General features: G+C 38.4%; 1 protein-coding gene across 7 annotated transcripts in view; it reads right to left on the bottom strand.

Moving 5' to 3' along the window:
• Positions 1 to 26,071, bottom strand: part of MELK (maternal embryonic leucine zipper kinase) — a gene marked incomplete at both ends in the record, with an annotated part of 53,951 nt that extends 27,880 nt beyond the window's left edge. For 2 of the 7 annotated variants that reach the window (XM_084236607.1, XM_084236609.1), the window contains 9 exons: positions 866 to 964; positions 2,683 to 2,751; positions 12,646 to 12,744; positions 15,177 to 15,269; positions 17,653 to 17,721; positions 18,644 to 18,787; positions 19,897 to 20,013; positions 24,913 to 24,998; positions 26,014 to 26,071. In XM_084236607.1, coding sequence (XP_084092733.1) covers positions 866 to 964; positions 2,683 to 2,751; positions 12,646 to 12,744; positions 15,177 to 15,269; positions 17,653 to 17,721; positions 18,644 to 18,787; positions 19,897 to 20,013; positions 24,913 to 24,998; positions 26,014 to 26,071 — 834 coding nt within the window. The remainder of the gene's footprint in view (positions 1 to 865; positions 965 to 2,682; positions 2,752 to 12,645; positions 12,745 to 15,176; positions 15,270 to 17,652; positions 17,722 to 18,643; positions 18,788 to 19,896; positions 20,014 to 24,912; positions 24,999 to 26,013) is intronic. The other 5 variants (XM_084236610.1, XM_084236608.1, XM_084236612.1 and 2 more) reach the window with 5 other exon arrangements.
• Between the last annotated feature and the right edge of the window lie 1,610 nt (positions 26,072 to 27,681).

The raw sequence follows: 27,681 nt of genomic DNA, 5'->3' as shown, positions 1-27,681 counted from the left end.
GAAAAGAGCTAATGAGCAAACCACTGGAGTTCAGCGTAATTTATACAGTACAAAAAGTTCACATGTGGTTTCAGATTTCACATGTAACTAAATCTTTAAGAAACTACCACTTGTCAATTTTTAATGGAATATCAGAGAATATCCCCAATTACATGAAAAGCTATTAAATTACCCATTTTCCTGATATACATCTATAGGAGGGTGTATTTTCTTTATACATTTCAATCAAAATAACAGATCAGAAGTAGATGAGATCCAAGCGTCCTCTGTTCAACTAGACTTTAGAGAAATTTACAAAAATGCAAAACAACGTTACTATTGTCACTCAAAATTCATTTTCAAAGTTGTTTTTCATAAAGATATTTACTTGTGATAAAATGTAATGATTTTTTATTACTTTTAAATGAGTCAATAAATATTGAGTCTTCAGAGAGAAACATTCAAGGACTCTATCACTTCATTACTGTTCTGGGAAATAGAAAGAAATCATACCTTTCTTTGTATAGACGAATAAATAGGCTTGGCAATATTAAGTAACTTACCCATGATTCCCAGAGCACTAGTCACAATCCTGACTACACATGAGAAACACCTGGGAACTTTTAAAACTATCCTTTAATTATTCTGGGATGAGTCATGAATTACAGGCTTTTTTTTTAAAACAGTCCCAGTTGATTCTCACATGCAGCCAGGTTAAGACCCACTGTCCTAGCAAATGCATAATTAGGTTACAAGTCTCCAAACACTAATCTGGTATGTCTACAAAATACATTTTGCTTTATATTTAAACACATCACTGTAGGTCCTGAATCCACATTAAGATTACACGCTTAAAAAAAATTCTACTGCATTTCATTTTACTTACAGGATTCTTGCTTTGCCACTCTACAGGACAATTGTAATCTTGCATGATCCAGGGATGGCTCAAAAGATTTTTCATAGAAATTCGTTTCTTTGGGTCCACCTAGTGGCCAATGAGAAGCAGCTAGAGATTACCATTTCAAATAGAGAACATAGAACTCCTTTCCTCCTGAGAACTCAAAATTCATCAGAACAGATGTAAACTTTAACATCACAAAAACGCTGTCAAAAACCTTAAAGTGGCCTTGAAATAAATTCTTTAAAAGAGTCAATAGAGGCAAGAAAACTATAGCAACCAACACAGGCTTAGAAGATAAATGTTTAACAAACATGAACTTCATTGGTATGGACATTATTCATGAAGTTCAGTCAATCTATTGTATGATGTAATAGTCTTTTGCTGGAAAACCTATTCACAGGAAATATTCACCAATTTAATATTCAAGCAGCCACAATGGAGGGCATTCATACTGAATATGCAATCTCTAACCTCCGATGAGCTTACAATTACATAGAACAAGTTGAAAAGCACACCTTTCTTTTCCATTTGTAATTTTCAAATGTGAGGATAGAAAAATTAATCAACAAAGATTAAGTTTTTTGGAGCTTAGAAGAAAGGATGAGGTGTTTTCAATCTCATTATGGAGATTTGGTGGTCTAGGGCCCTACTTAATCAAGGTGGGTGAGCCTGAGGTAAATTTTGAATAAAAAGTGGAGATGGCTTAATAGATGGAAAAACTGAAAGATATGCCGAATATATAATAATAAAAAAATATTGCACTAATAATGTACTCATATCTTCAAAGTGTATCCTCTTAATCTCATTTTATCCTCGTAACTGCAAAGCAGTAAGGTCAGGCTCAAATCCCTATTTAATGCGTCAGAACCAGGTTAAAAGGCATGCCTACTGATTGGTAGATACTTAGACTTCAGCACTCCTATTTTTCGCCCTAAAAGGTCACTCTAATAAATTTGTGGTTCTTAGATTGTGAGCCCAAGACCAGCAGCAGCAGCATCATTATCTGAGAGTTTGTTAGAAATGCAAATTCTTTTTTTTAATATACATACAAGAGCTGAGGTGCAGGCCAGAGGAGGGGGGGATGTGTGAGAGGATTCACCAGAGAGAGTGGGGAGCAAAACAGATGGATCTACTGATATACACTGCTGAGGGGAGCAGTAGGCAAGACAGCAGAGGTCTGCTACACCATGTGGGTTAGTTCCCTGGCCGGGAATCAAACTCATGCTGCAGTGGCTGCCAATAGCTTCACAGTGCTGAGACTTAATCCCTTGGGCCACCAGGGAGACCCAGAAATGTAAATTCTTAGTCCTACCCCAGATCTATTAATCAAACACTCTTGGGGTGGTACCCAGCATCTTTGTTTTAACAAGTCCATCTGGAAATTCTGATACACGCTAGTTAGTGTTTGAGGACCACTGTGCTAGATCTTGGGGCCTACTCACTTGTGCATCAGGTCATTCAAGCATTTATTCAGTATCTACACCTAAACAACACCTACTCTGTAAGAGGAGGAGAAGAAAAGATAGTAGAGTAAGAGTTGGTGAGAGAAAACAAAAATGATCAAGAAAAAAGGAAGAAAAACCACATTACCAAAGACATATGGTAGAGATTTTAAAAATACATTTGCAACATAATTAAAAAGCATCCAGCAGAGGATATTTGCCCAGTACATATAGTGAATAGAATATTTAAGCAAATACATAAATGATGCTTTATCCCCAAATGTAGTAGACTACAAATATCTTAAAATTGGATCAAACAATTGCAATGGACTTCTAGTATTTAAAAATAATAAAGTTTACCTGCAACATTTGTTGAAGAAGCAGAATGCTACTGGGAGAGAGCCACTTAGGAACTTCATATTTCCCTCTCTACAAAAAAACAAAGAAGACATTTAAGAGATTTAGGTTCAATGAATTTCTAAGGTAGCAACATGCTGGAAGTTAATTTCCAAGTTTGAAGGCTTCATCAACTATAAGATTTGGTCACCATTATTAGTAACAAAAAATATAGTTCTTGCCTCAAAGAATGAAAGCTAGTGAATTAAATATGATTGTCACCACTAAACTATCCACATATCAGAGTGGGACTAGAGCACAGAGGATTTAACAGTGAAACATAAATGTTATAAAGCTTTGGAATCTGTGGTAAGAACAGAAAGCAAGTACATACTGTAGTCAATTTTTATACTGCTGAAGCAAATTTTAGTTTATAACCTCAGAGCAATTGTCAGAATGACACAGCAGAAAAGCATATTTGGTGGCAGGACATAAGCTGTGGTTAAATACAGGTCACATATCATCCACAAAACAAAATATAATATAGGTCCATGAAGACAAGGACAAGGTCAAGCACATGTGACATGTCTCACACACACACACACAAACACACATATACCACCCCACCCCCACCCCCACCCCCGCCAGCCGACAGTATTTGAAGATTAGAAAGGTGGAGGCAGGTAGGTGGATAAGCTGTCAACTACTAGCACCAGCATTAGGGTTCTCCGCTCTTATGAAATGTCTAGGACTTAATTCTTATAGACGTCATTCCAGCTTAAAGATGAGAGGGGAAACAGACAGGTATGGGTCACTCAGGGTCCTAAGTCTATATGACAGGTTGATTATGCTTATGCTACCAAAGTAATCAAGAAGTGTTATCAACAATGGATTTTAAAAGAAAAGGTGTTGAGATGTTAAAATCACTCAATCACTGACTTAGTCTCTGAGAAGATCAGTCTGACCTAAAGTCTTTTTCTAGAAAGGCAAGACCTTTCCTTTTACAAATGACATCTAATTTTATTAAATTTTTCATTCTTTTTTAACTACTCGATATTACCCAGAGCCCACTCTTATCTACACCTTGTCAAGTACCTAAACACTTGCCAATATCAGGAACTGACAAAATCCACTTCAAAATAGTGATGAAGCCCCTAGTTCCCTTCTCCTTACTGTCTTTCATCCAGTTAACTGAACCCCAAGCTGAAGAATAGGGTTACCTGGGCTCTAGGCCTATCCCCAGAAGGATTTCCACCTGCTTCAGCCAACTCTCTAGGCCTTGGCAATAAATCCCAGTCACTGGAGGACTGGTCCTGACCTAGTTGGCCACAACCTCATATTTAACCTTTTTCTGATTCCTGAGACCAAGGCCCCTTGTGATTCAAATCCTGGGAACCTCACTTGTACTCAGCTAGGCAAACTGAGGATTTACCTGATCTTTCAAACATTTCAGCTTACTCTTGCCAGGGTCCCCTAGGAAGTAGATACCAGTCTGGGTAAGGACCCTGCAAACTGCTTACACTGATCAAAGGTCTCACCCACCTGCATCTGCACTCACAATCTGCTTCAGGGTGTCCTCTGTTATGTTTCACTCACTGATCAGAACATGTCTCCAGCGGACATCCCTGCACGCTGAATGTCTGCAGTCATTTGCTGCTTGCTCTCTGTGTTGAAAAGAGAGCACTGTATTGAAAAGAACCTACCTCCCATTTCATGGCTGCCTGGAACACGTGAAGGGGTGTTTTTCAGATGTAGTCAAGTTAAGATGAGGTCGTATTGGGTTAGGGTGGGCCTAAATTCAATATGACTAGTACTCATACCAGAAGAGGAAAATTTAGACACAGAGATATAAACACATAATGGAGAAAGTCATTTGCAGACAGAAGCAAAGAAGAGAGTAATACATCTACCATCCAAGGAATGTCATAGGTTGCCAGTAAACACCAGAAGCTAAAGAAGAAGAAGGGAAAAAAAAAAAAAAAAAGCCGAACACAGAAACTATTGACTGAATTAGCAAAGAAGGATTCTCCCCTAGAGGCTTCAGAGAGAGCGTGGCCCTGCCAATACATTGATTTTGGAATTCTAGCTTCCTAAGAATAAATTTTGGCTGTTTTGAGGCACCATCTTTTGTAGCAAAAACTCTAAGAAACTTATATACCATCTACAAGGGTTTAATTTCCCTAAATTACCTCTCTCTCACCAGTGCTTGCCTACCCCATGGGAAAGTCTGGTTCCAGGTACTAGTCCTTTCTGGTCTGCCCCAACACACAGATAATCATACCTATCATAATAAAAGAAATATTAAGCCTTTAAATTCAGAAACTACCATCCAAAACAAACGTACTCAACTAAAAGTAGCTGTATTTTATAGAAACCAGATTTGAAAATAAATATTCAAACGAAAGTTCTGAGTAAGAAGAGCACCACCTGAGTGATTTCATGCTCCTTTCTGCCACTTTCTATCACTCCTTTTATCATCACATCTTGAATTCATGAAGAATATGTTAACAGATTCCTGGTGATGTCTTTATGATATAAGCAATCCTATCTAGAAAGGGGCAGAGAAAATAAGTGATTGAGAAATGTGTTTGGAAACAGCAATGAATAGGAGTCATATATTAGGTTTTAGTCCCAGTTCTGCCTTTTGCTAGCTCCATGAACTTGTGCAAATTATTTAATCTCTTTGACCCTGTTTCCTAAGAGATTAGGCTTCTAGAAACAAATTGCTTAGATTCAAATTCAGGATCTACCACTTACTAGCTGAGTGAATGGGTTATTTAGTCTTACTGCAACTCACTTTCCTCAATCATAAAAAGTATAGTAATAACACCCATTCCATAAATGTTGCTAGGATTGAAGGGATTAATACACATAAAGCACTCAGCACAATGCCAGGCGCACATTAAAAACTCCATGTTTCTACTACTGCTGCCTCTATTACTACTATTACTTCAGCTACTGTTGTTCTCTCTGCACAAGCCACTTAGGAGATTATAAAAGGAATAAAAGAAAATGTATTTGAAAGTACTCACCACAGTACATGCACATAAGAGACAATAGATACGTGTTCAATCTGAACTAAATAGAAGAGGGAGAAGTGGACCAAAGATGTGCTTGTTGGCCAAAATCAAGGCATGCCCAAGTGCTAAATACATAGCATAGTAAGAAAAGCTAAAGTCATTCGGAGGAATGCCACGTGCCTCCCAAGGGAGCTGTGCCTCATTGCACCTGCCTTGGGATCTCAGGCTTGCCCAGTAAGAAATACATCAAGTCCTGCTCACATCTGAAATGCACTTCCCACCTTCCCCATTTGGATTTAACAGGTCTGAAGAGGGCCATCCATAAGTCACAGGTCATCATCACTGTGACTTGACATTCTTTGCTTTCTACTCTGCAGTGAAATACTCAGAGTACAGAGCCAACTTCTGCTGCTCACTTAAATAACCCCACCTCTTATTTGTACACAGTACTTTAAAATACACAAAGCACTTATACCTATATTTCACCCTGTGCAGTAGACTGGGATTATTAACCACATTACAACAACACAGATGAGGAAACTATGTCTTGGCCGGGAAAATCAAGAGCTTGTTCAATATTATCAGGCATTGGTTGTCACCCTGGGATGATCTTCCCCACCCCCCCCACCCCCCCGCCAGGAACATCTGACAGTGTCTTGAGATTTTTTTTTTTTTCAATATGGAATCCTTCATGAATTTGCATGTCATCCTTGCTAATCTTCTCTGTATCATTCTAATTTTAGTATATGTGCTGCCGAAGCAAACACTGGAGACATTGTTATAAGGTGTACAACATAATGATTTGATATATGTGTAAATAGCAAAATAATTACCACAGTAAGTTTAATCAATGCCCATTACCAAATATAGTTGCAAACACTGTTTTTCTTGAGATGAAAACTTTCAAGATCCATCATTTTAGAAACCAGACACATTTTTTATTGCCTTGACCAGGGTAAAGGCCACGAAAGCTGTTAAACATTACAAGTCACGTGATAGCACCCCCACAACAAAATATTATCTTGTCCAAAATGTCAATAGTGCTAAAGTTGAGAAACACCATTATAGAGTAAAACAGGGTACAGATAAGGCTAGAAGAGAGATACAGTTCTTTTTCTGTGGCACTGTGCTGGAGGAGTTAAGGAAGCCTAGCAGCAGACAGGAAGACAGGCTCCTTATTAAAGTATATGTCAAAGGGCCAAACAGGGCTTCCCTGGTCGTGCAAGGGTTAAGATGCAATCTATGAAGCTGTCAGCAGCCTCTGGAGCACGAATTCAATCCCCTGCCTGGGAGCTACCCACATGGCGCAGCAGACCTCTCCTGACTTGCCTGCTACTCCCCTCAGCAGTGTATTTTAGTCAGTCGGCCTGTTCTGCTCCCCACTCTGTCTCTGGTGAATCCTATCACCCCCCACACCTCTGGCTTGTACCCCAGCACTTGTACACATAAATAGATCTTTAAGAAAAAAAGTGGGGGGCTGTAGGGGGCAGGAATGACCACAGTGCAGGTTTTCTGATCCCATGCAGACCGGGTAAAGGAGGAATCAGAGTCCTCGGTGGTTTTTTGCAGGCTTTTATTGGGATTTACCCAGTATATGGCAGGCAGGGATGCTGGGGGGCCGGGAGGCTCTCCGGTGATCTCTGCTTCTGCTTCTTTGCTTCTCTCCAGCTTCTCCTCGGCTTTCTTCTGGCGTCCCTGTGACTCCGCCCTTAAAAGCACAGTCTTAGCCCGGGTGAATCCCATCTACCTATGCCCACACCCTATTCCAGGTGCCCGCCATCAGGCATACATTCAGGACCGCAAGGATCCATCATCTATCCTGATGGTGGGAGGGCAGAAAAGCCTGACATTTTTCCTTACCTTACAGTCCACCCCCTCAGGGTTTTCTGCCATACAATCTACATATATACAATTTTGTTTCTTAGCAAACATAAACAATGCAGCCATAGCCCACAAAAACAAATACATCGCAATATAACAACAAAATACAACAGAACACAAGTAAGTCCAGGCAGGGCCCCAACCTAGTGGCAAAAGACAATTATTGGTACCAGCAGATGAGTCACCAAATCTGCTGCTGAAGGCACTGCTCATACGAGGGAGGGGAACCACTCACGGCATCTACTGTAACACACCAGGCGCCGTCAGGCTTCCTGACCTTCTCTGCCTGTAGTCTCGGCTACAAGCCACTCACCGCATCCACCCCCAGGATGCACTCGCTCTGGGATTGGCGATTCTGTTCTGTTGGGGGTAATCGCCAACCCTCAGGGTTTCTGTCTGCTGTCGCTCCAACATTCAGCTTTCATAGCCACCAATGCGACTCGCAGACCCCTGCACTCAGGCCAACCCACTGCACAAGCACATGGGTCAGGGATCCAAACTCTACATTCGGCTTGGGCTCCACCCCAAGCCACGTTTCCCACCCGTCCCCCAAGGACGGGTTCCTCAGCTCCTTACCCTCACTCTACAACAAGCAGGGCATCACCCACAGGTGATTTTACAAGACTCACAGGTCTTCAGCATACTCAAGGCTTCCCAAACTTAGCATCAGCACCAGCTTTTGCCTTCTCAGTTGGCTTTTCTCCTCTGCCTGGCTGCTGGGCATACACAGGCTGCTTTTGGCCATCAAGGCCCACTGGCCACCCCCAGATTCTCAAAAAAAAAAAAAACATAACCTGCCAAGGTCCTCCACCTTCTGGCGGGATTGTCAGTCCAAGTTCATCAGTCCGAGTCCATCAGTCCAATTCCACTAGGCCAAGTCCGTTGGCCTCTCTCTTCGTCGGCGATTCTGCTGCCTCAGGGGTCGTTGGCTGGTCCTCTTGGGCGTCTCCTCCTCCAGGCGTGATCTTATTCTGTAGCTCCTGGACCTTGTCCACCAGTCCCTCCAGGTCTTCGGAGGGCTCCATACCCATCTGCATGGATCATCTTGCCGACTTACACCAATTGTAAAGGCAGGAATGGACACTGAGCAGGTTTTCTGATCCCATGCAGACCAGGTAAAGGAGGAGTCAGAGTACTCGGTGGTTTTTTGCAGGCTTTTAATGCAGGCCTCCCAGCCCCCAGCAGGTCTTCACTCTGGGCTCTCTGGTGATCTCTGCTTCTGCTTATTTGCTTCTCTCTCGGTTTCTCTTTCGGCTTCTCCTCAGCTTTCTGCTGGCGTCCCCGTGACGCTGCCCTTAAAAGCCCAGTCTCAGCCCAGGTGAATCCCATCTACCTATGCCCACACCCTATTCCAGGTGCCCGCCATCAGGCATGCATTCAGGACCACAAGGATCCATCATCTATCCTGATGGCGGGAGGGCAAAAAAGCCTGACATTTTTCCTTTCCCTGCAGGGGGCCAAACAGAAAAGACCTGAGAGGGATAATTCTGCTGGCGAAGAGCATCTTCACAAAATGCCCTGTATTAAACAGGCCTATGCTCCTTAATCCTGGTTTCTGCTCAGGCTTTGGCCCATGCTTGTTTGTTAAGTGATAATTACATTGCAAATGAGAGCAAGAAATTGATAACAGAAGGGAGAAAGCAAGTGAGAGTGGAAAAAAGGTATGTGGGTTAAGCAAGCTAGCCCTGCGAATTATAGTAGACTTGAAATTGTTTATTTTTCACATGGTGAAATAAGATAGGCAGATGATCTCTCCAACACAGAATCACAGTACTATAGCCAATTCTATGTAAGTAAAATATAATCTTATAAGAAAATAATTTATTTTCTTTAAAATTATAAATCATACTTGTTAGAAAGGAATTTTTACTTTCAAGCTACTTAACTTTCATTTATCAATTTATTTATACTTCCCTAATATTTGTGTACTCAGAACTGGAGTACAGTCATGCTTGTCTTTGAATGCAGAGATGGCAAATGAATACAGGTGACATTAATAAGACTAATGCTCAACCTATTAGTAATCATGCTGGAGACTGCAGCTGAGCATTTTGTTTAAAAGTCAACAAATGCAAAAGATAAACGAAGTCAGCCTCTTAAACAAGAGTTACATACAGTGTGTCAAATATTGCTAGGTTTTTCAATCAAATCAAGAAGAACTGAGGGAAGTGTTATTCCCAAGTGAGGAATTTTAGAACATTCTAGGCAAAGATACATACTGCATGCAAGTGATACGACACCTTAATTAGATTCAACCAGCAGACTGTATTACACTGCGACTCGGAACAATAGTTCTGAGCCAAGATTACAATAAATTTCAAAATCTATAATGTGTGAAATTAAATTCCACAATAATGCATAAAAGTCCTAATTTGAATCAATTTTCAACTTGCAAATACATGAAAAACTAAAAAATGAAATTCAGAGTAGAAGAAACAAAGAATATACAGTGTTAGTAAATAATATTAATTAGGAAGGCTAAATCTCTACTGAACAAGAACTAGACACTTTATAGCATATTCATTCCAGTGTAAAAATATGTGATCTACCAAAGATATCAAAAGTTGAATCTAGCATCTTCTATATGTAACACTTTTACATTATTTTAAGGTAATTCCTAAGGATTAATCCAGGATCCCAATGCACTCATGCACCCAATGCACTTTTTTAAAATTAATAAGTAAATTTTTTAAAAATGGAGAATGCTGAAGTTTGTGTATTGATACATTTACCTTGCAATGGTAAAACAATACCATAATTAATCATTAAAAGCCTTAATTTAAGGGGCTCCCCAGTGGCGCAAAGCGTTGAGCGCAGTGCTGTGAAGCTGTCCACAGCCTCTGCAGCATGGGTTTAATTCCCGGCCAGTCAAGAAGATGCCCACACGGCACGGCAGACCTCTCCTGCCTTGCCTGCTGCTCCCCTCAGCAGTGTCTTCAGTCCGTCTGCCTGTTCTGCTCCCCACTCTGTCTCTGGTCAATCCTCTCACCCTCACTGTACCCCAGTTCTTGTATAAAAATAAATTTTAAAAAGCATTAATTTAATGTCTGCTGTATGAGTGTGAACTTGCAGTAACAAAAAAAGCACAAAACACACAAAGAATTAAGTAATTTAAAAATGGTAAAGCAGTAAAGCTTTCTAAACATTCCATTGAAAAAGTACACCAGGGAACATTCCATACAACTGATAAGGGACTGCTCACAAAGATCTACAAATAACTCACATGACTCAACAAAAACAAAGTAAAAATCTAGTCAAAATATGGGCAGAAGAGCTAAAAAGAAACTTCTCCAAAGAGGAAATGCAAATGGCCAACAAGTATATGAAAAAATGTTCAACATCCCTTATAATCAGGGAAATGCAAATCAAAGCCACAATGAGATACCACCTTATACCAGTGAGAATGGCAAATATTAAAAAAACTAGCAACAACAAATGTTGGCGAGGATGTGGAGAAAAAGGAACTCTCCTACACTGCTAGTAGGAGTGCAAACTGGTCCAACCACTACAGAAAGCTATGTGGAAGTTCCTCAAACTACTAAAAATGGAGCTCCCATATCACCCAGCAATTCCTCTCCTAGGAATCTACCCAAAGGACACAAAAACATTAATTGAAAAGGATACCTGCATCCCTATGTTTATTACAGCACTATTTATAATAGGAAGATATGGAAACAACCCAAATGCCCAAAAATAGATGACTGGATCAAGAAGATGTTGTATACATAATGGAATATTACTCAGCAATCAAAAAAGATAAACTCATGCTATTTGCAGCAATATGGATGGAGCTATAAGTGATTATAGTGAAATGAGCCAGAGGAAAAAGAAAAATATTGGATGGTTTCACTTACAGGAGGAATATAGGGGAAGCAAATAAGGGATCAGGGGAAAAAATACCAACAACAACAAAAAAAATAATAGGCAACTATAAATCAGAGACATTCTATGGGGGAGAGAGAAGGATCAAAACAAGGGAGGGAAGAGCACAAGGGACATTTATGTATAAGGCAATGGTGCACGGTGAATTGATGGTGGAATTTTACAGGGACTACACCTGAGAGGAGAAAGCATACATCCTTTAAAAGTATACCAGGGGAAAGCAATCATAGCAGAATAGCCCAGAAAATTCCAGAGGAAACAGTAATAAAAAGAGGTTAATTCTATCAGACACTGAATAAATGCTATCATACATACAGAAATTAAAACATTTATGTATAAGAACAAAAAAATGCAATAAAATAAAGGATTCAAAAAGTGTCTAAATATGTAATTCTGCATATTACCAAAATTGTCATTTCAAACCAGAAGGAAATGATGGATTATTGAATAATTAACGCTCAGCTAACCAAATTACTTAATATTTATTTTCTTATTAAATAGCTAGTTACCTATGTGAGGGTAACTAGTTTTTTATTAAAATATAAAACCAGATCACCACTGTCTAGTTCCAGTACCCCACTCAGAGTCATTGATAAATTCTTAGAAAGAACAACTTTAAGCAGGTCTGGAATAATGTCATTTTATTCAAGGTCCATGACACTAGATGAAATGTTATCTGAGGAACTTATATATTATACTTCTTCAATAAAAAGTTTAACAAAAGGGAAAGTAAACATATAAGATTATTTTCCTGGTAGGAGTTTTTTATTGTATTATGAAATAACTTATTGAGTTGCTGGGTTAAATCACATTTTCCCATTGACTTATGGTAAAATAAAACAAACTGACTTAAAATTTAGAGATTTGACTTTAAGGTGTAAGAAAAATCACAGTAAAGAGTATTATAAGCACCTGCTGATGGCACTGAGGACTTACTGTACACATAGAAAACTAGACAACTCAGAAGGTTACACCTTGATGAGTTTTCAAAATGTGAATACACAGTATAACCAGCACCCGGATCAATCAGCAAAACAGAAGCCTACATGTCCCTCTTTTAGTCACAACCCACCCCCAAAGAGAACCCGCTCTCCTGACATCTACCATCAATAATGACTTTAACCTGCTTTTGTACTTTTATAAATAGACACAATATGCAGTATAAATAATTCTGCAATAATATTCTATGACTTCTAATACTCACCATAATCTTCTTGTATAAAGTCATGACATTATCATCATCAAATGGTAGAAAGCCACACATAAGTACATATAACAGTATGCCCATGCTCCAAACATCTGCCTAAGAAGGAGAAGGGGGAAAGAAGCATCCAAAAAAATTTTAGAACATACCTATATCAGAAAGGCAAGACACTTAATATAATCACAAAATCTTAATAGAGCTGGCAAAAACCTCAGAGATCATTAAATTTAATCTGGTCTTTCTACAGACTGGGAACAGCTCAAAAATGAAAGCTTGTCCAAAGTCAAGCAGCCAATAGTAAGTCTTCTAATTGCCAGTCCAGTGCATCCTCCTCTTAGGCTTAACAATTTCCATTTGGCTGGGTTGGATTGAGCATGATACAGAAGGAGATGAAGCCAGGTCTCTGATTCTGAAAGACAATTCTACGGTGCTACTGAGGATTATGCATGAGATTGTCAAAACAAGTCTTAAAATTTACTACTGATAATCTGCAAATGTGACTAAGCTGCACTGTAAAGTCGTCTATGTAAAGAAAACTTAATAAGCCCAGCAATTGACTTCTCAAACACAGAGGCTAGAAATTAGCCTGCCAGCACAAATAGCCCTGCGAATCTCAAAATCCCAGTAGGTTTAACCTTTATATAAGATATCCATGTGCCCCAGGAGTCCTAAGCACTAACTACTTGTGTAAGCAGTAGTTGATCTTAATCAATAATGATGCCACTATTGGCTGAGGAGAAGTCATAGCTCTCACTCACATTTGAATCTAAGGAAAATTTTGAGAGGTAGGTAGGGCAGCATCTTTTTTATAAAAAATTGAGGAGAGAGGCAGGGAGGGAAGAAACAGCTAAACTAACTTGAGCAGCATCACACATCTAGGTCGTACCTGCTTACATCTAGGTACAGTAAACCAAATCTAACTTCTAGTCCAGTCTACCAAATCAGCCCAATTATTAGGACTCCATTATGATGTCCAAGTAAAGAATTTACTTTCAAGCAGACACCTGATGTTTCTTTGCAGGAAGTCAGAAATTAACATTTATGCATCAGAGATGTCAATACTAATCTATAAATTGAGCTATCATGGCCTGGCACTCCTGAGGAGGGTGTTAAATTCAAAGCAGAGGTTGCACAGGAAAAAGTGAGCTAGCATAGTTCATCAACCCCATAAGAAGTCAACAGATTTTTGTCTTGAGCTAAACTAAAATATGAAGAAATGCCCACAGAAATCTACCAAAATCTACTAGAGGGAAAAAAGCAAAAAAAGTATTCTTCAGTAACTTATCAAAGCACCATCACTTTGTTTTGAGTGGATGAGAATAATTTAATGAACAAAAATCCTATATCCAAGCAAAGGCAACAAGCTACCAACTGCTAAGGGGTTTGAAATCATTTCATGTGACAAATTACTGAAGGAATTACAGATATTTACCAAGGAAAATTCCTTAAAGTATAATCTGAAACATAAGCAATAGAATCACCTAAAATATTTTCTTAAAACAAGATTCTTAAAATCCAACCTTAGAAAGCAAGGCCAAAAATCTCTATTTACAGCTCTGAGCTTGACATTTTTTAACAAGTACCCTAAGGGATTCCTTGGTATGGTGTCCTGAAGACACTGTACTCTAGAGAATGCGAGGGGCTGACAAACTTGAGGTAGCAAATGGTAAAGCAATGTCCAGGCCTTTACGCCTGGGCCTCCTATACAGGACTATTAGCCTCAGAAAGTTAGCTATGGACTGATTACAGGTTCTCCCTGTGCTAACCAGCATCTCTGAAAATTGGGCTTGCAACCCTGGCCTTGTGCTCTACACAGCTGGATTAAGTAATGGAAATTATAACATTGTTAAACATAAAGACAACCACAATAAGGACACAAATATAATCCTGCTTCAAAAGTGCTCTGTGCATTATTATATTTATTGCAGGCTACTCATTGCATTTATTAGTTTATATATCTCACCCTCTGCAAAGACCTTGATTAGCAAGATTATTTCTTACCTCATCATTTTTTTTTTGTTACTGCAAGCAATTTTAATACAAAAGTGTGTCTTGTTTTTAAGCAGTGGAAGAGCGTCCCTTTCTGCCTCAATTAAAACCAACTGATATAATCACCAAGCAACATGAATGAAACTGCAGAGAAACAGCAGTTAAAAAACAGGCGCCCCGGACAATCCCTCTTCATAATCACTTGTTCACTTGACTTTATTATGAGCAAAAAAATAGGGAAACAAACAGGACTTGTTAAGCGTGCAGGTGAACTCCTTTAAATATGAACAAGTGTTTGCCTCATGTCCATATTTTCAGAACAGGATCATGGAATTCATTCCTCAGTTTGTGCAAGGTTGATCGATCATTCGGTAAACAGTAAAAAAATACAGATAAATCTGTAATTCACATTGTCACCAGGGAGTCTCCCCTTGCCAAGGGCCTGGACCTCATCATTATATCCCCAATGCACAGTGTCTGACTCACAGGTCACCAATAAATGTACATTAATTACATATTGAGTTAATCAATGAATAAATTACCTCTGATCCAAGATATGATTTGCCTTGTATTAATTCAGGTGCTGCATAAGCCAGACTTCCACAGCATGTCTGTAGATGGTAATCCTTGTTACCCTGCCAAAAGATAAAAATGGAACACTATTATAGTCCTCAAGAGAATTAAGCTTTGATAAACCTTATTTCAGCGCAAGCAAAGAGAAAGCAGATGAAGAATTAGCCCAAGTATGAGACTTCTGCAGCCAACTCAATACTCTGCAACATGCACGTATGGTTTCCTCGTTCATGGACTTCCAATACCAGTACAACCTGACACAAACAAACTTCTTCTCCCCTTAGCTCAGTCAAGTCAGGTTCACACTTGCCTAGACATCGCTCAGCATAATACTCAGCATACATTGAAGCACCATGTCTTCTCACACCCAAGTATCCAAGGAAAAGCAATTTATTTTTTTACTGAACTGTCTCCAATATCAAATCTTTATGAATATCCCCTTAGAGGAAAGGAAGCAGTAATTATATAAAACAAGGCTGGGGAGACAGTTTTCTAGATAGACATGACTTAGCTTCCAGATCTATTAAAATACAAATTTGCTAATCCTTCTCTGCCCTCCCATAAAAATATCGATAATGAAAATTGTACTCTTGTCCAATACTTACAGAGAGTTCTACAGCAGGCAGGAATTGTGAAATTGTAAGATTTCATTTACAACTATAACTTGCCCAGAAGTGAGATCCTCAGCAAAAAGCTGACGTAATTCTCTCTTAACTATGCCCTGCTTCTTCAGAAGTGTCTGTGTGGATCAACTCCATTAGCCATAAATAAAAGCTAATGGAGTTTGTCACAAATATTCTTCACTGCCTCATGTGAAGAACATGATGTATACTGGTTTATGTGTTCAAAGTATGTCGTATCTTTATATGTCTGCCTATCAAAAAAAAAAAAAAAAAGCCTTCCCAAACAAAAGTCTCCAATGACAATTTCTGAAGAAGCAAGAGGGGAAAAGGAAAATCAGAAACAATCAGATATTCAGCTAAAGGGGGTAAAATCTGCTTCCCTCTCCAACTAGTTCTTTCTAAACCTGGTGCAGGAAATAATCATAGGACTATGAAGGACAGAGACAATGCTGCAATTTCAGGTTTCTTCCCCCCTACATACCCCAATATATCAGTGTACCTTTTATTTATTTTTTATTTTTTCAATATATTTTTTACATCATTTTTCATTTTTGCACAATGTATGCATTTTCATCTTGGTTATAGTCCCCATACAATGCCCACCCCCCTTGTTTTGATTCTACTCCCTCTTCCCCCTCCATCTCCATAGTGTGTCTCTGATTTATAGCTGCTTGTTGATTTTGATTTTTACTTTATTGTAAGTAGTACTATGGTGGCAGTGCAAACTGGTCCAACCACTATGGAGAGCTGGGTGGAGATTCCTCATTCTGCTAAAGATGGAGCTTCCATATGATCCAGCAATTCCACTCCTAGGTATTTACCCAAAGGACACAGAAACATTAATTCAAAAAGGCATCTGCACCCCAATGTTTACAGTGGCACTATTTACAATAGGTAAGCAATGGAAACAACCCAAAAGTCCCAAAATAGATGACTGGATCAAGAAGATGTGGTATATATACACAATGGGATATTATTCAGTTATCAAAAAAGATAAATTCATGCAATTTGCAGCAACATGAATGGAGCTGGAAGGGCTCATGCTCAGTGAAATAAGCCAGAAAGAAAAAGGAAAATACCGGGTGGTCTCACACATAGCAGGAATTAAGAAAACCTAAATAAGGGACCAGGAAAAATTTCAGCATTCTTAATGAGTGCAGACAGCTCATTTTAAAGACTGTAAGTACCCTCATTAGTGAACTCAGGAGGAAACCTCCAACAGGCAGCCATACAGGAACTCTGCAGAGCTGGAAAGTTCAAAGTCATCTCAAAGAAACGGTATGTGGGAGAACAAGAGTACTTGGCTATGGAGTGCATATTAAAAAACATATAACATTATAAAATTTAAAGTGCATGTGGGTTTTTTCCTTCCATCAAAAAAGGGGTCTTCTCTCAAACTGTAACTGTTAAATATATAACTATTTAGATAACAAGAAGATTTGGATAAAGAAAACTAAATAAGGGATTTGCACTAAATCCTCAAAACTCACACCTAAATAAACAAAGACACCGTCTAATGGCAATGCACACAAGCTGCAAACACGTGGTCAACCCAGCATTCGTGCTGCCATGAACTCAGTCGCTCAGTGCCACAGAGGCAGACCCATGGAGTCTTCAACCGGACCCACCCTGACCCATGGCAGTGGTTCACAATATTGCTATAAATTAGAATTATTTAGAGAACTTAGACAGGGATGAAATGTAACATTCTTCTCAATGGATGCACCAAGATCATTAGAGATTAAGTGGAAGTTAGAGTAAGGTAACACATTAGAAGGTACACTTATGAAGGAAATAAATGGAATTTTATTTCTACACTTACCTTGGGTTTCCCACAGAGACCAAAGTCAATCAGTTTTACTTTATGATATTCATCAAACAACAAGTTTTCCTGGAAAAATAGAGAGTTTCATAACTATATATTAACTTCTTTGAATCACATCCCACTTCTAGCCATTTCTAAAAACAGTGCAAGATTGTTTATTTTTAAAAGCCTGAGCAGAGGTATAGATTGAAAAGCATTTTAAAGGAATGAAGTAGCAAGAAGTCTAGAATCGGAGAGAGGAGGGTTGTTGATTTCCATACCACTTCCCCTCAAGATATATTCGCATAAACCATTTTCTCCTTGGTGCTCTGAGGCTCAACTGCAAGCCAACACAATTTATGCCAAAGGCAAGTTAAAACCAAGAGTGAGCTCAGATCAAAGAGCTGGCTATAAACAGAGAGAAAGGGACAGCAACACTGTCATGTCTTGTCAGACCAATTCTAAGTCCCTGACCTGGTACCAAGTAACATTAAAATCTACATTCACCATCATCCATATTAGTCAGAGCAGACTTAAGAGTATTCCCATTTTCATTTTGTCTTCATAAAGTAACTGTCTGTTCCATTCAATAGTTCCTTTCTGAGGCATAATGCAATTAAAATTCAGGGAAAGTGGAATTAGGAAAAGAGAACTAAATGGAAAATGCACAATGATAACACTCTCAAAGAAAACATCCTATACTCTTCTTTCCTAGAGATAAAATCCTAAGGCTTATATTCCACAGATGATTACAGACATTTATAATGTCACACACATTCTGACCAATAAACAGAATGCTAACATGAAGTTATCTCAAAAAGCCTATCAGAAGTCAAAAGAAGGGGGGAAAAGGACACATTCCTAATGGTACCCAAAAAAAAAAAAAAAAAAAAAGAAAGAAGCAAAGCCAAGAAAGATTCTAAACAGAAAGAATGTCTGGAAAGCTGGAAATAACAAGCAATGATGTTGAACTCTCAAGCGAGCATGTAACGAAGATGCAGTCACTTACCGGTTTGAGGTCCCGGTGAGCATAGCCCTGGCTGTGCACATAAGCAACGGCGGATACTATCTGACGGAAGACGACCCGGGTCTCCTCCTCTGACAAGCGGTCCTGGGAGATTATGTAGTCAAACAGCTCCCCGCCAGGGCAGTACTTTAGCAGCAAGAGTTATATAGATATTACTACTTTAAAAAAGTTGCTTCAGAGCCAGTTAAAATATAAAACTGCATTTAACTCAAAGAAAGTATTAATTCAACTTATAGATCAGGGATCTAAGTGAGGCATGCTCAACAATATACTCTCAGGATCAAAAAGGCAACAATTATTCTCTGAAAAAGAACAACTCCTAGTCTCAAGCAGTTTTATTAATAGCAAACAGAAGTAGAATCAACTACCACTGTAATTTTTAAGGGCTCTGTATTTTTAGAATAATGTATTAAAACCCTTTCTTATCTTAATGAGCTCACATTGAATGGTGGGAAACAAAATGGTGTAATGGTGGGAAACAAAACAAGCCCAGCAGCAACTATTACTTCTCCATCCAGAAGACCAAGGACTTTCAATCTGTACCAGAGCCCCATTGTACTGATCAGAGGCTGCAGGAGAATGGGTACTAGAGCACAAACCTTGGGCTTTCCATGGAACCCTCCTCTTCCAAAGCAGCTCCACTTCTCCGTAAACCAGAGTTTCCAGTTAAGATTTCACTTCACTTTACCAATATCAGTTAAAATTATAAATGTATATATATACTGAGTTCCATATTTAGGAATTGTTCCTACAGATATATTCTCACAACAAAAACAATGCACATTCAAGATCATTCCTACAGCAACACTGCATATTACATGTTTTTGCTGTTACAAACAGGTGAGCCATTTAACATTAATTCTAATCTCTCAGGTCAAGTGTACTTTTCTTTTATCTATTGATAAAGTGACTGCTATGGTCTGAATGTTTGTGTGCACTCAAAATTCAAATTGAAATCCTAACCCCAAAAATGATATTAGGAAGTAGGACCAATGAATGGAATGAGTGTTCTAATAAAAAAGGCTCCAGAGAAATCTCTTGTCCCTTCCATGAGAAATAGGGAGAGGACCCTCATACAACCATGCTGGTACCTTCATGTTGGATTTCCCCAAATCCAGAGCTGTGAGAAAAAATTCTGTTGTTCGTAAGTTACCCAGTCTGTGGTATTGTTATAGCTGTCCAAGCGGACTAAGACAGTGACCAAATACTTTTGGTCTCTAGAACATGCTACTAACCTCAAGAACCAGGAATATTTTGTTGGCTGTCTCAAGCACGTGGTAGAGTTGACATATATGCTGATGTCTCAGGTTCTTTAAGGCATCAATCTCTGTTTTGATCCTGGGCAAATCACTCTGTGATCAAACATTACACTGAATGAGCAGTAAGCCTATTTGGGAAATGTTCCAAGCATCAATATCAACAGCTTTAATACTTAGTAGCAAAAGCTATCAAGTCTCAAAACAAATTGTTCTACAGAAAAATATCACAATAAAACTTATTTGTATGTACATTTAAAGTAAGGCCTTGAGGATTTCATGAAAGACAAGTTCAAAGTGGGTCAACAGTATAACATCCAAAAAAAATTAAAACAATCTCAGACTCCTTTAGAAGATCAGCATTCCAAACAAGGAAAATGACAGAAACATACTCAGTGTGCATGCCTGGGCTACAACTTGGGGTCTTAGCAATGCCTCTTAGGCAGCATGCTGAGCAAAAAACTGGAAAATGTAAGTGAAATGCATGCAGGTATTCACTGACTCATTCTTCCAACTTTTCTAGGAACTTGCAGCTTTTCAAAATAAAAGTTATTTGGGAGGGCCTCCCCGGTGGCGCAGCGGTTGAGCGCTGGGTTGCGAAACTGCGCGCGGCCTCTGCGGCGCCGGTTCAATCCCGGGCTGCTCCCCGGCCACCGGAGGAGGATCCCACATGGCGCGCAGACCTCTCCTGCCGCCCGCTGCTCCCCTCAGCAGTGTACTTCGGTCCTTCTGCCTGCTCTGCTCCCCGCTCTGGCTCTGGTGAATTCTCTCACCCTCCCTCCCGCACTTCTGACTGTACCCAGTGCATGTATAAACAAAACAAGCCAACAAAACCAGCAAACAAATAAATAATAAAGCATGCCTCTATTAAAAAAAAAAAAAAAAAAAAAAAGTTATTTGGGAAGGAGGCTAAGCCAAGTTGAAATAATGTTAAGTCCATATTAAAGGTAGAAATCTTGAGAGCTACAAAGTAACAGATAAAACTTTCTTAATAAAAAAGGATTCAGGGCCTCCCTGGTGGCGCTCCTCTGTGGTGCCGGTTCGATCCCTGCCCACTGATCCCCTCAGCAGTGTGTTTTGGTCAGTCTGCCTGTTCTGCTCCCCACTCTGTCTCTGGTGAATCCTCTCACCCTCCCACACATCTGGCCTATACCCCGGTTCTTGTATAAATAAATCTTTAAAAAAAATCAAAAAAGAAAAAAGGATTCAATCTAATGATCAGTGATTTAAGATTCAAGTATACAAGACCATGCAACCACATGTCAGATCCTGACCTAGAATCAACTGTAACTTTGACTATTTTGATATGATAATCTTGCTTACTTCCTTTTGGGGGTAAGTGGTAATCTAATGAATACAACCCTGCAAATAATCAAAATATTATTAAAATCCTAGGTAGTAGCTAAAATAAACATAATAAATATTATACAATTAAAATATAATATTAACTATAGTTAGTAACACTGTGTTGCTATTTGAAGGCTGTTTAAAAGAGTAAATCTTAAAAGTTATCACAAGTTGGGGCCTCCCTGGTGGTGCAAGGGGTTAAGACGCAACCTATGAAGCTGTTCACATGCAGCCTCTGCAGCATGAGTTCGATCCCCCCCAGCCAGCCAGGGAGCAACCCACATGGTGCAGTGGACCTCTCCTAACTCGCCCGATGCTCCCCTCAGCAGTGTACTTCGGTCAATCTACGTGTTCTGTTCCCCACTCTGTCTCTGGTGAATCCTCTCACCCCCCACACCTCTGGCCTGTACCCCAGCTCTTGTATGCATGAATAAATAAATCTTTAAAAATAAATAAATAAATAAGTTATCACAAGAAAAAATTTTGTAACTACGCCAGATGATAGATGTTAACTAGACTTATTATGATGACCTTTTTACAATGTATACAAATATTAAATCATTATGGTATACACCTAAAATTAATATATTACACATTAATTACACTTAACAAAAAGGAATTAAAAAAAGAAACTTAAAAAAATCTTAGAACTGAGTTAATGAACTAATATATTGATGCTTTTAGAATAAGTTCTGAGTATCAGTGTAGTGATACATTTTGTGATAACAGTTCATATTTTGCTTGTTATATAAATGTTAGAAATGGTCAAGTGAATAAGTCATCTTAAAGTTGTAGCAGAAGTATAAATTGTTCAAGGGAATTAATCAAAGTTGTGAGTAATGATTATATGCTCAAAAAAAAGGTATAATGGCACGTAGACCTCTCCTGCCGCCCGCTGCTCCCCTCAGCAGTGTACTTCGGTCCTTCTGCCTGCTCTGCTCCCTACTCTGGCTCTGGCAAATTCTCTCACCCTCCCGCGCTTCTGACTGTACCCAGTGCTTGTATAAATAAATAAATAAATAAATAAATAAATAAATAAATAAATAAATCTTTTTTTTTTTTTAAAAGATTTATTTATTTATTCATACAAGCACTGGGTACAGTCGGAAGCGCAAGAGAATTCACCAGAGCCAGAGCGGGGAGCAGAGCAGGCAGAAGGACCGAAGAACACTGCTGAGGGGAGCAGCGGGCGGCAGGAGAGGTCTATGCGCCATGTGGGACCCTCCTCCGGTGGCCAGGGAGCAGCCAGGGATCGAACCAGCGCTACCGAGGCTGCGGGCAGCTTCACAATCCAGCGCTCAACCGCTGCGCCACTGGAGAGGCCCTATAATGCCTTTTATTATTGAGTCCCAAAAACATAAATATTGAAAGTGAGTCTAAATTGTCAACTGATACAATTCCACTCCTAGGAATCTACCCAAAGAACACAAAAACATTAATTCAAAAGGATATCTGTACTCCTACATTTATTGCAGCACTATTTATAATAGCTAAGATATGGAAACAACTCAAATGCCCCAAAATAGATGACTGGATCAAGACGATGTATATATACACAGTGGAATACTATTCAGCAATCAAAAAGATAAGCTCATACCAATTGCAGCAATGTGGATGGAGCTGGAAGGGATTATGCTCAGTGAAATAAGCCAGAAGGAAAAAGAAAAATATCGGACGGTTTCACTTATAGGAGGAAATATAGGGGAACCAAATAAGGGATTAGGGAAAAAAAAAATTGAGAAAAATAAATAACCAAAATTAACAAGCAACTATGAATCAGAGACATTCTGCAGGGGAAGGCAAAGGAGAGGGATCACAACAGGAGGGAAGAGCACAAGGGACTATGTTGATGGTGTCTGGTGAATGGGTGGTAGGAATTTTATGGGGGCTAAACTTGAGAGAAGAAAGCAAACACTGTAAAAAAGTGAACAATGAGGGCCTCCTTGGTGGTTCAGGGGTTAAAGCCTCAGCATTATTAAGCTATCACCGACTTCTGTCTCGCCCACTGCTCCCCTCAGCTGTATATTTCAGTAGATCTGCCTGCTCTGCTCTGGTGAATGCTCTCACCCTCCACATCTTTGGCCTGTACCCCAGTTCTTCTACGCAAAAATAAATAAATATTTTTTGAAAAACAACAATGATGCAAAATATATATATAAACTATTAAAAATAATACTCAATTGTCATTTGATAGATTACTAAAAACAATTTCAGCTATAGGTAACTGAGTGATTTTGGCAGCTATTTTGGAAGAAGCTGAAAGAATTGGGTGACATAACAAAACTCCTTACATTTCCTTTGACTTATTTCTGTATGTTAATCTGCATTTACATCCTTAAACATAAAAAAGCAAAAACTGAGGTTAAACTGTCTCATCCCAGCAATGAGGAAAACCAAAAAAGTACAATGTGTCTAATTTAAGAATGCATTTTCAGTAACTTGCTACTTTTTTTTATTTTTTTTTAAAGATTTATTTTTATTTATTTATACAAGCACTGGGTACAGTCAGAAGCACGGGAGGATGAGAGAATTCACCAGAGCCAGAGCGGGGAGCAGAGCAGGCAGAAGGACTGAAGTACACTGCTGAGGGGAGCAGCGGGCGGCAGGAGAGGTCTGCGCACCATGTGGGACCCTCCTCTGGTGGCCGGGGAGCAGCAGGGGATCGAACCGGGGCCGCAGAAGCTGCGGGCAGCTTCGCAACCAGGCGCTCAACCGCTGCGCCACCGGGGAGGCCCTATTTTTTATTTTTGATAATTGTCAACATTTATAAAATGTTTGTGCTGTTTCACTCAATTATATACTACTAACAATGTCAGCTCAATCAATTTAAAAAAAAAAAAAACAATTTTTTAACACTTAGAAATTTTTGGTTAGAGGAAATAAAAGATTTTTAAAATTTTTTAAATTTAGCTTCAAAAAGGAAGCAGTCAGATACTTACTGAGAGACTAATCAATTCTCAATAGGAAATTAGAAAAAGACCAGAAAAAGAAAAGCATAGGAACAAAACTGCATCAGGGATGACAGTAAGAATTAGGAAAAAAAGACAACATGGAGTTATTTTCAAACACAGGGAAGGGATCGAAGTCCCAAAAGAACCATCAAATGAGACAGGTCTTCCCTTGAAATAAAAAGAAAAATCTTTATTTACATTATAGTCAAAGCCACAAATTGAATAGACTACTTTGGGAGATAGTAAGCTGTTCAACCTTAGAAGCATTTATGTAGAGGAAAGAGAGTCTAATTAAGGAAAGGATTTCACTGGAAAACTTCTAAGGTTACTTTCAATAAAATTCTGGTACATAAGATATTTCTGTCTACCTAGCAAAATACTACAAAAGAGATCAACCATTTAGCATATGTATCATGAGAATATAAAGGGTGATATTAAAACCCAGAAATATCTACATGACTACGAAACTAGACAAAAATGGATCCTACAGACTTCAAATATATGCCATAGCCCTACATTAAAGACAAAGCAACTCCTTCTCCAGATTACTTTTTAAAACCACGGATTTACTGCCAATAACTGCCATTTTTTAAAATATTATTATAATAAAAGAGAAATAACTGGAATATCAGAGCAAATTGGAGTTTTAATTCACAAAATTGATCTATAAATATTTTTAAAATACTTTTAAACTTACCCCTAGAGCATTTTTATCCATGATTTTTATTGCTACCATTTCTCCAGTGAGGATATGACAGGCAAGTTTGACCTTTGCAAAGCCACCTAAGAATAGGAAAATATATCATAATGAGATAAGCGAGACTAACCTAATAGTATAGCTCTAATTTTGTAATGAAGAGGAATTCAAATTCAGAAATTTGCTTTACAATTAATATTGCAATTAAGCTAGAACACATTATAAAGTTGTTGAGACTAAAGAGAAATAATATCAAGCTTCCATTCAGTTTTAAAACTGTGATGACAAACAACTATGTCTCAAAACTGGAGCAAAAACTCAATAATGTGTACACTTAAGTATCCTATAAAAAATTCTCTAACTTAACATTTCTAAAAACAAGTTGCTGGTAGTCTTCCCCATCTCAGTAAATGACAACTCCAGTAACTGACCAGGTGCTCTGTCCAAAAACCTGCGCGCCCTTAGCCTTCTTATTTAGTCCTACACCCTATATCAAACCATCAACAATCCCTTCAACTCTATCTTCAAAATATATCATGGTTACCCTAGGGGAAAGTGAGCAGGTACTGACTTGAAATGTTCTATCTTGATCTCAGCAGGCAGAACATGGAGGTATATAACAGAAAATTACACTGATACTTAAGACCTTTGCTTATTTGGCTGTGTTATACCTAATAAATAAATTGAAACACACACACACACATACATCATTTACAGAATTCCACCCCTTCCATACCTTCACTACCATCACCCTTGTCCAAGTCATCATCTCTAGCATCACTCACCTGGAATGACTGCAATCACCTCCAAACAGCTCTCTGCTTTTACCTTTGCTCTCCCTCACCCAATCTTCTCACAACTACACAGTCAGACTGACACTTAAAGGTCACTTTAAGGTCACTCCTTAGCTCAAAACTCTCCAGTGATTTTTATTCTAAATAAAATGACCTACAAATCTTCTCTTCCTCTTCTCTCTCAGTTTTTTTTTTTTTCCCCTACTAGAGCAAGAAGAATTTTGAAACTACATAGGTTAGATTTAAAAACTCATGACAGCCCAAATAGTTGATCTATCCTCTGCCTCCAAGAAAAAATAATAATTACCTGTCCCAATAGTTTCATATAATTCATAATATTTGAGAAGTTCATCATAATCTTTCATAGTCCTGGAAGTTTACTCAAAATTACAAAAAGATCCTAGAAGACAGAAACAAAAAACAAGAAACTATGATGACATTATCTCCTACATTCTTATAACTGTAGATAAAAACAAGTATTAGATATATAAGGGATACTAAAAAACTGATTAGTCATGTTAAACTCGTTCCTCACATCATACATAAAAGTCAACTCCAGATCAAGCAAAGACTTACATATGAAAGATAAACCTCTAAAAGTTTTTTTTTAATTTTTTTAAATAACCTCTAAAAGTTTTTTAAAGATATTGTCATGATTCCAGATTAGAAGACAATCTTTTCAATAAATACAGAAAGTACTGATAATAAAAGATTAATGCATACAACATTACAACTGAAAACTTCTGCATGCCCAATGACATTTTTTTAAAAAACCATAAATGTAAAGATATTTGCAACACGTAACTGAATTTCTATGCACTGATTATGTGCATATAGCAAATAAAAAGACAACCAACAGAAATATAAGCAAATGATATAAAAGGGCATTTCACAAAGATGCACAATGACAATAAAAACATGAAAAAAATGCCCAATTTAATTTGTAAATGTAATGCAATTAAGATTCCAATGACATACAATTTTAGGTTACATATGAGAAATACTATAATTATACTTCACAACTTACATGCTATATATAATCAAGTATGTACTGATTAATACCAAAAGTGTTAAGTAGATCTGATTTGATTATCTCCTTCCTGCATTTTAAAATTTAGAAGAATTATAAAAATAATATTTTTTTAAAAGCTCTTAGACAACAGAATGGTAGTTACCAGAGGGAACGGAGGGAGCAAGGTGAGACAGGCTGGTTGTTGGTGGATGGTGACTGGATATTTGGTTGTGGTGTGGTGTGATATGCAGAGTTGCTGAGGTGAGAAACAGGTATACCTGAAACCCACACAGAGCAGTAAAGTTACCTCCATATATATATATATATATATATATATATATATATATATATATAAAGGTTGAAAAAACATGGGATTTAGTGGGGGTCCTTCTATATACATTAATACGTAAGGTCACACTCATAACAGCTCTGTGAAGAATATGCTCTGCCTGGCAAGAGTCTAAGACCTGCTAATGCAGTCGTAGACTATTAACCCTAAAATTTATTTTATTCATTCATTTAATCATGCAGATATATTTACTGGGCACCTATGATGTGCTCTAACCCTACCAGGGCACTAGGATTATAAGAGAGAAAAGTGGTTCCTATTGGCATGGATTTTGCATTCCAGTAAAGGAGACAAAAATAGCAAATAAATAGCAGATGAAAAATTTTTAACTTACAATCAATACTGGGAAAGAAATAAGCAACCATGTTTAAAATGGGACTACCGAGCTTTAAACCAAGATCTAATTCAAAGGATAGTGAGAAAAAGATCAACCCTGTTAGTAATCACGATCTGAGTAATGTTTCCAACAATACAGAGACATCACCATGTAAATAATATTTCTATAAAAGGCTCTTAAAATGATAATGACTTTGCCTTCTCAACAGTGACATCCTCATTCCTCCCACCTCCTGCTTCCTAAGATACCCCAAATATGCTGAAATACTCCCACTCTT

This window comes from Talpa europaea, assembly GCF_964194135.1.
Source record: "Talpa europaea genome assembly, chromosome: 7".
NCBI classification, from domain to species: Eukaryota; Metazoa; Chordata; class Mammalia; order Eulipotyphla; family Talpidae; genus Talpa; species Talpa europaea.
This window is presented reverse-complemented; position numbering and strand designations above follow the sequence as displayed.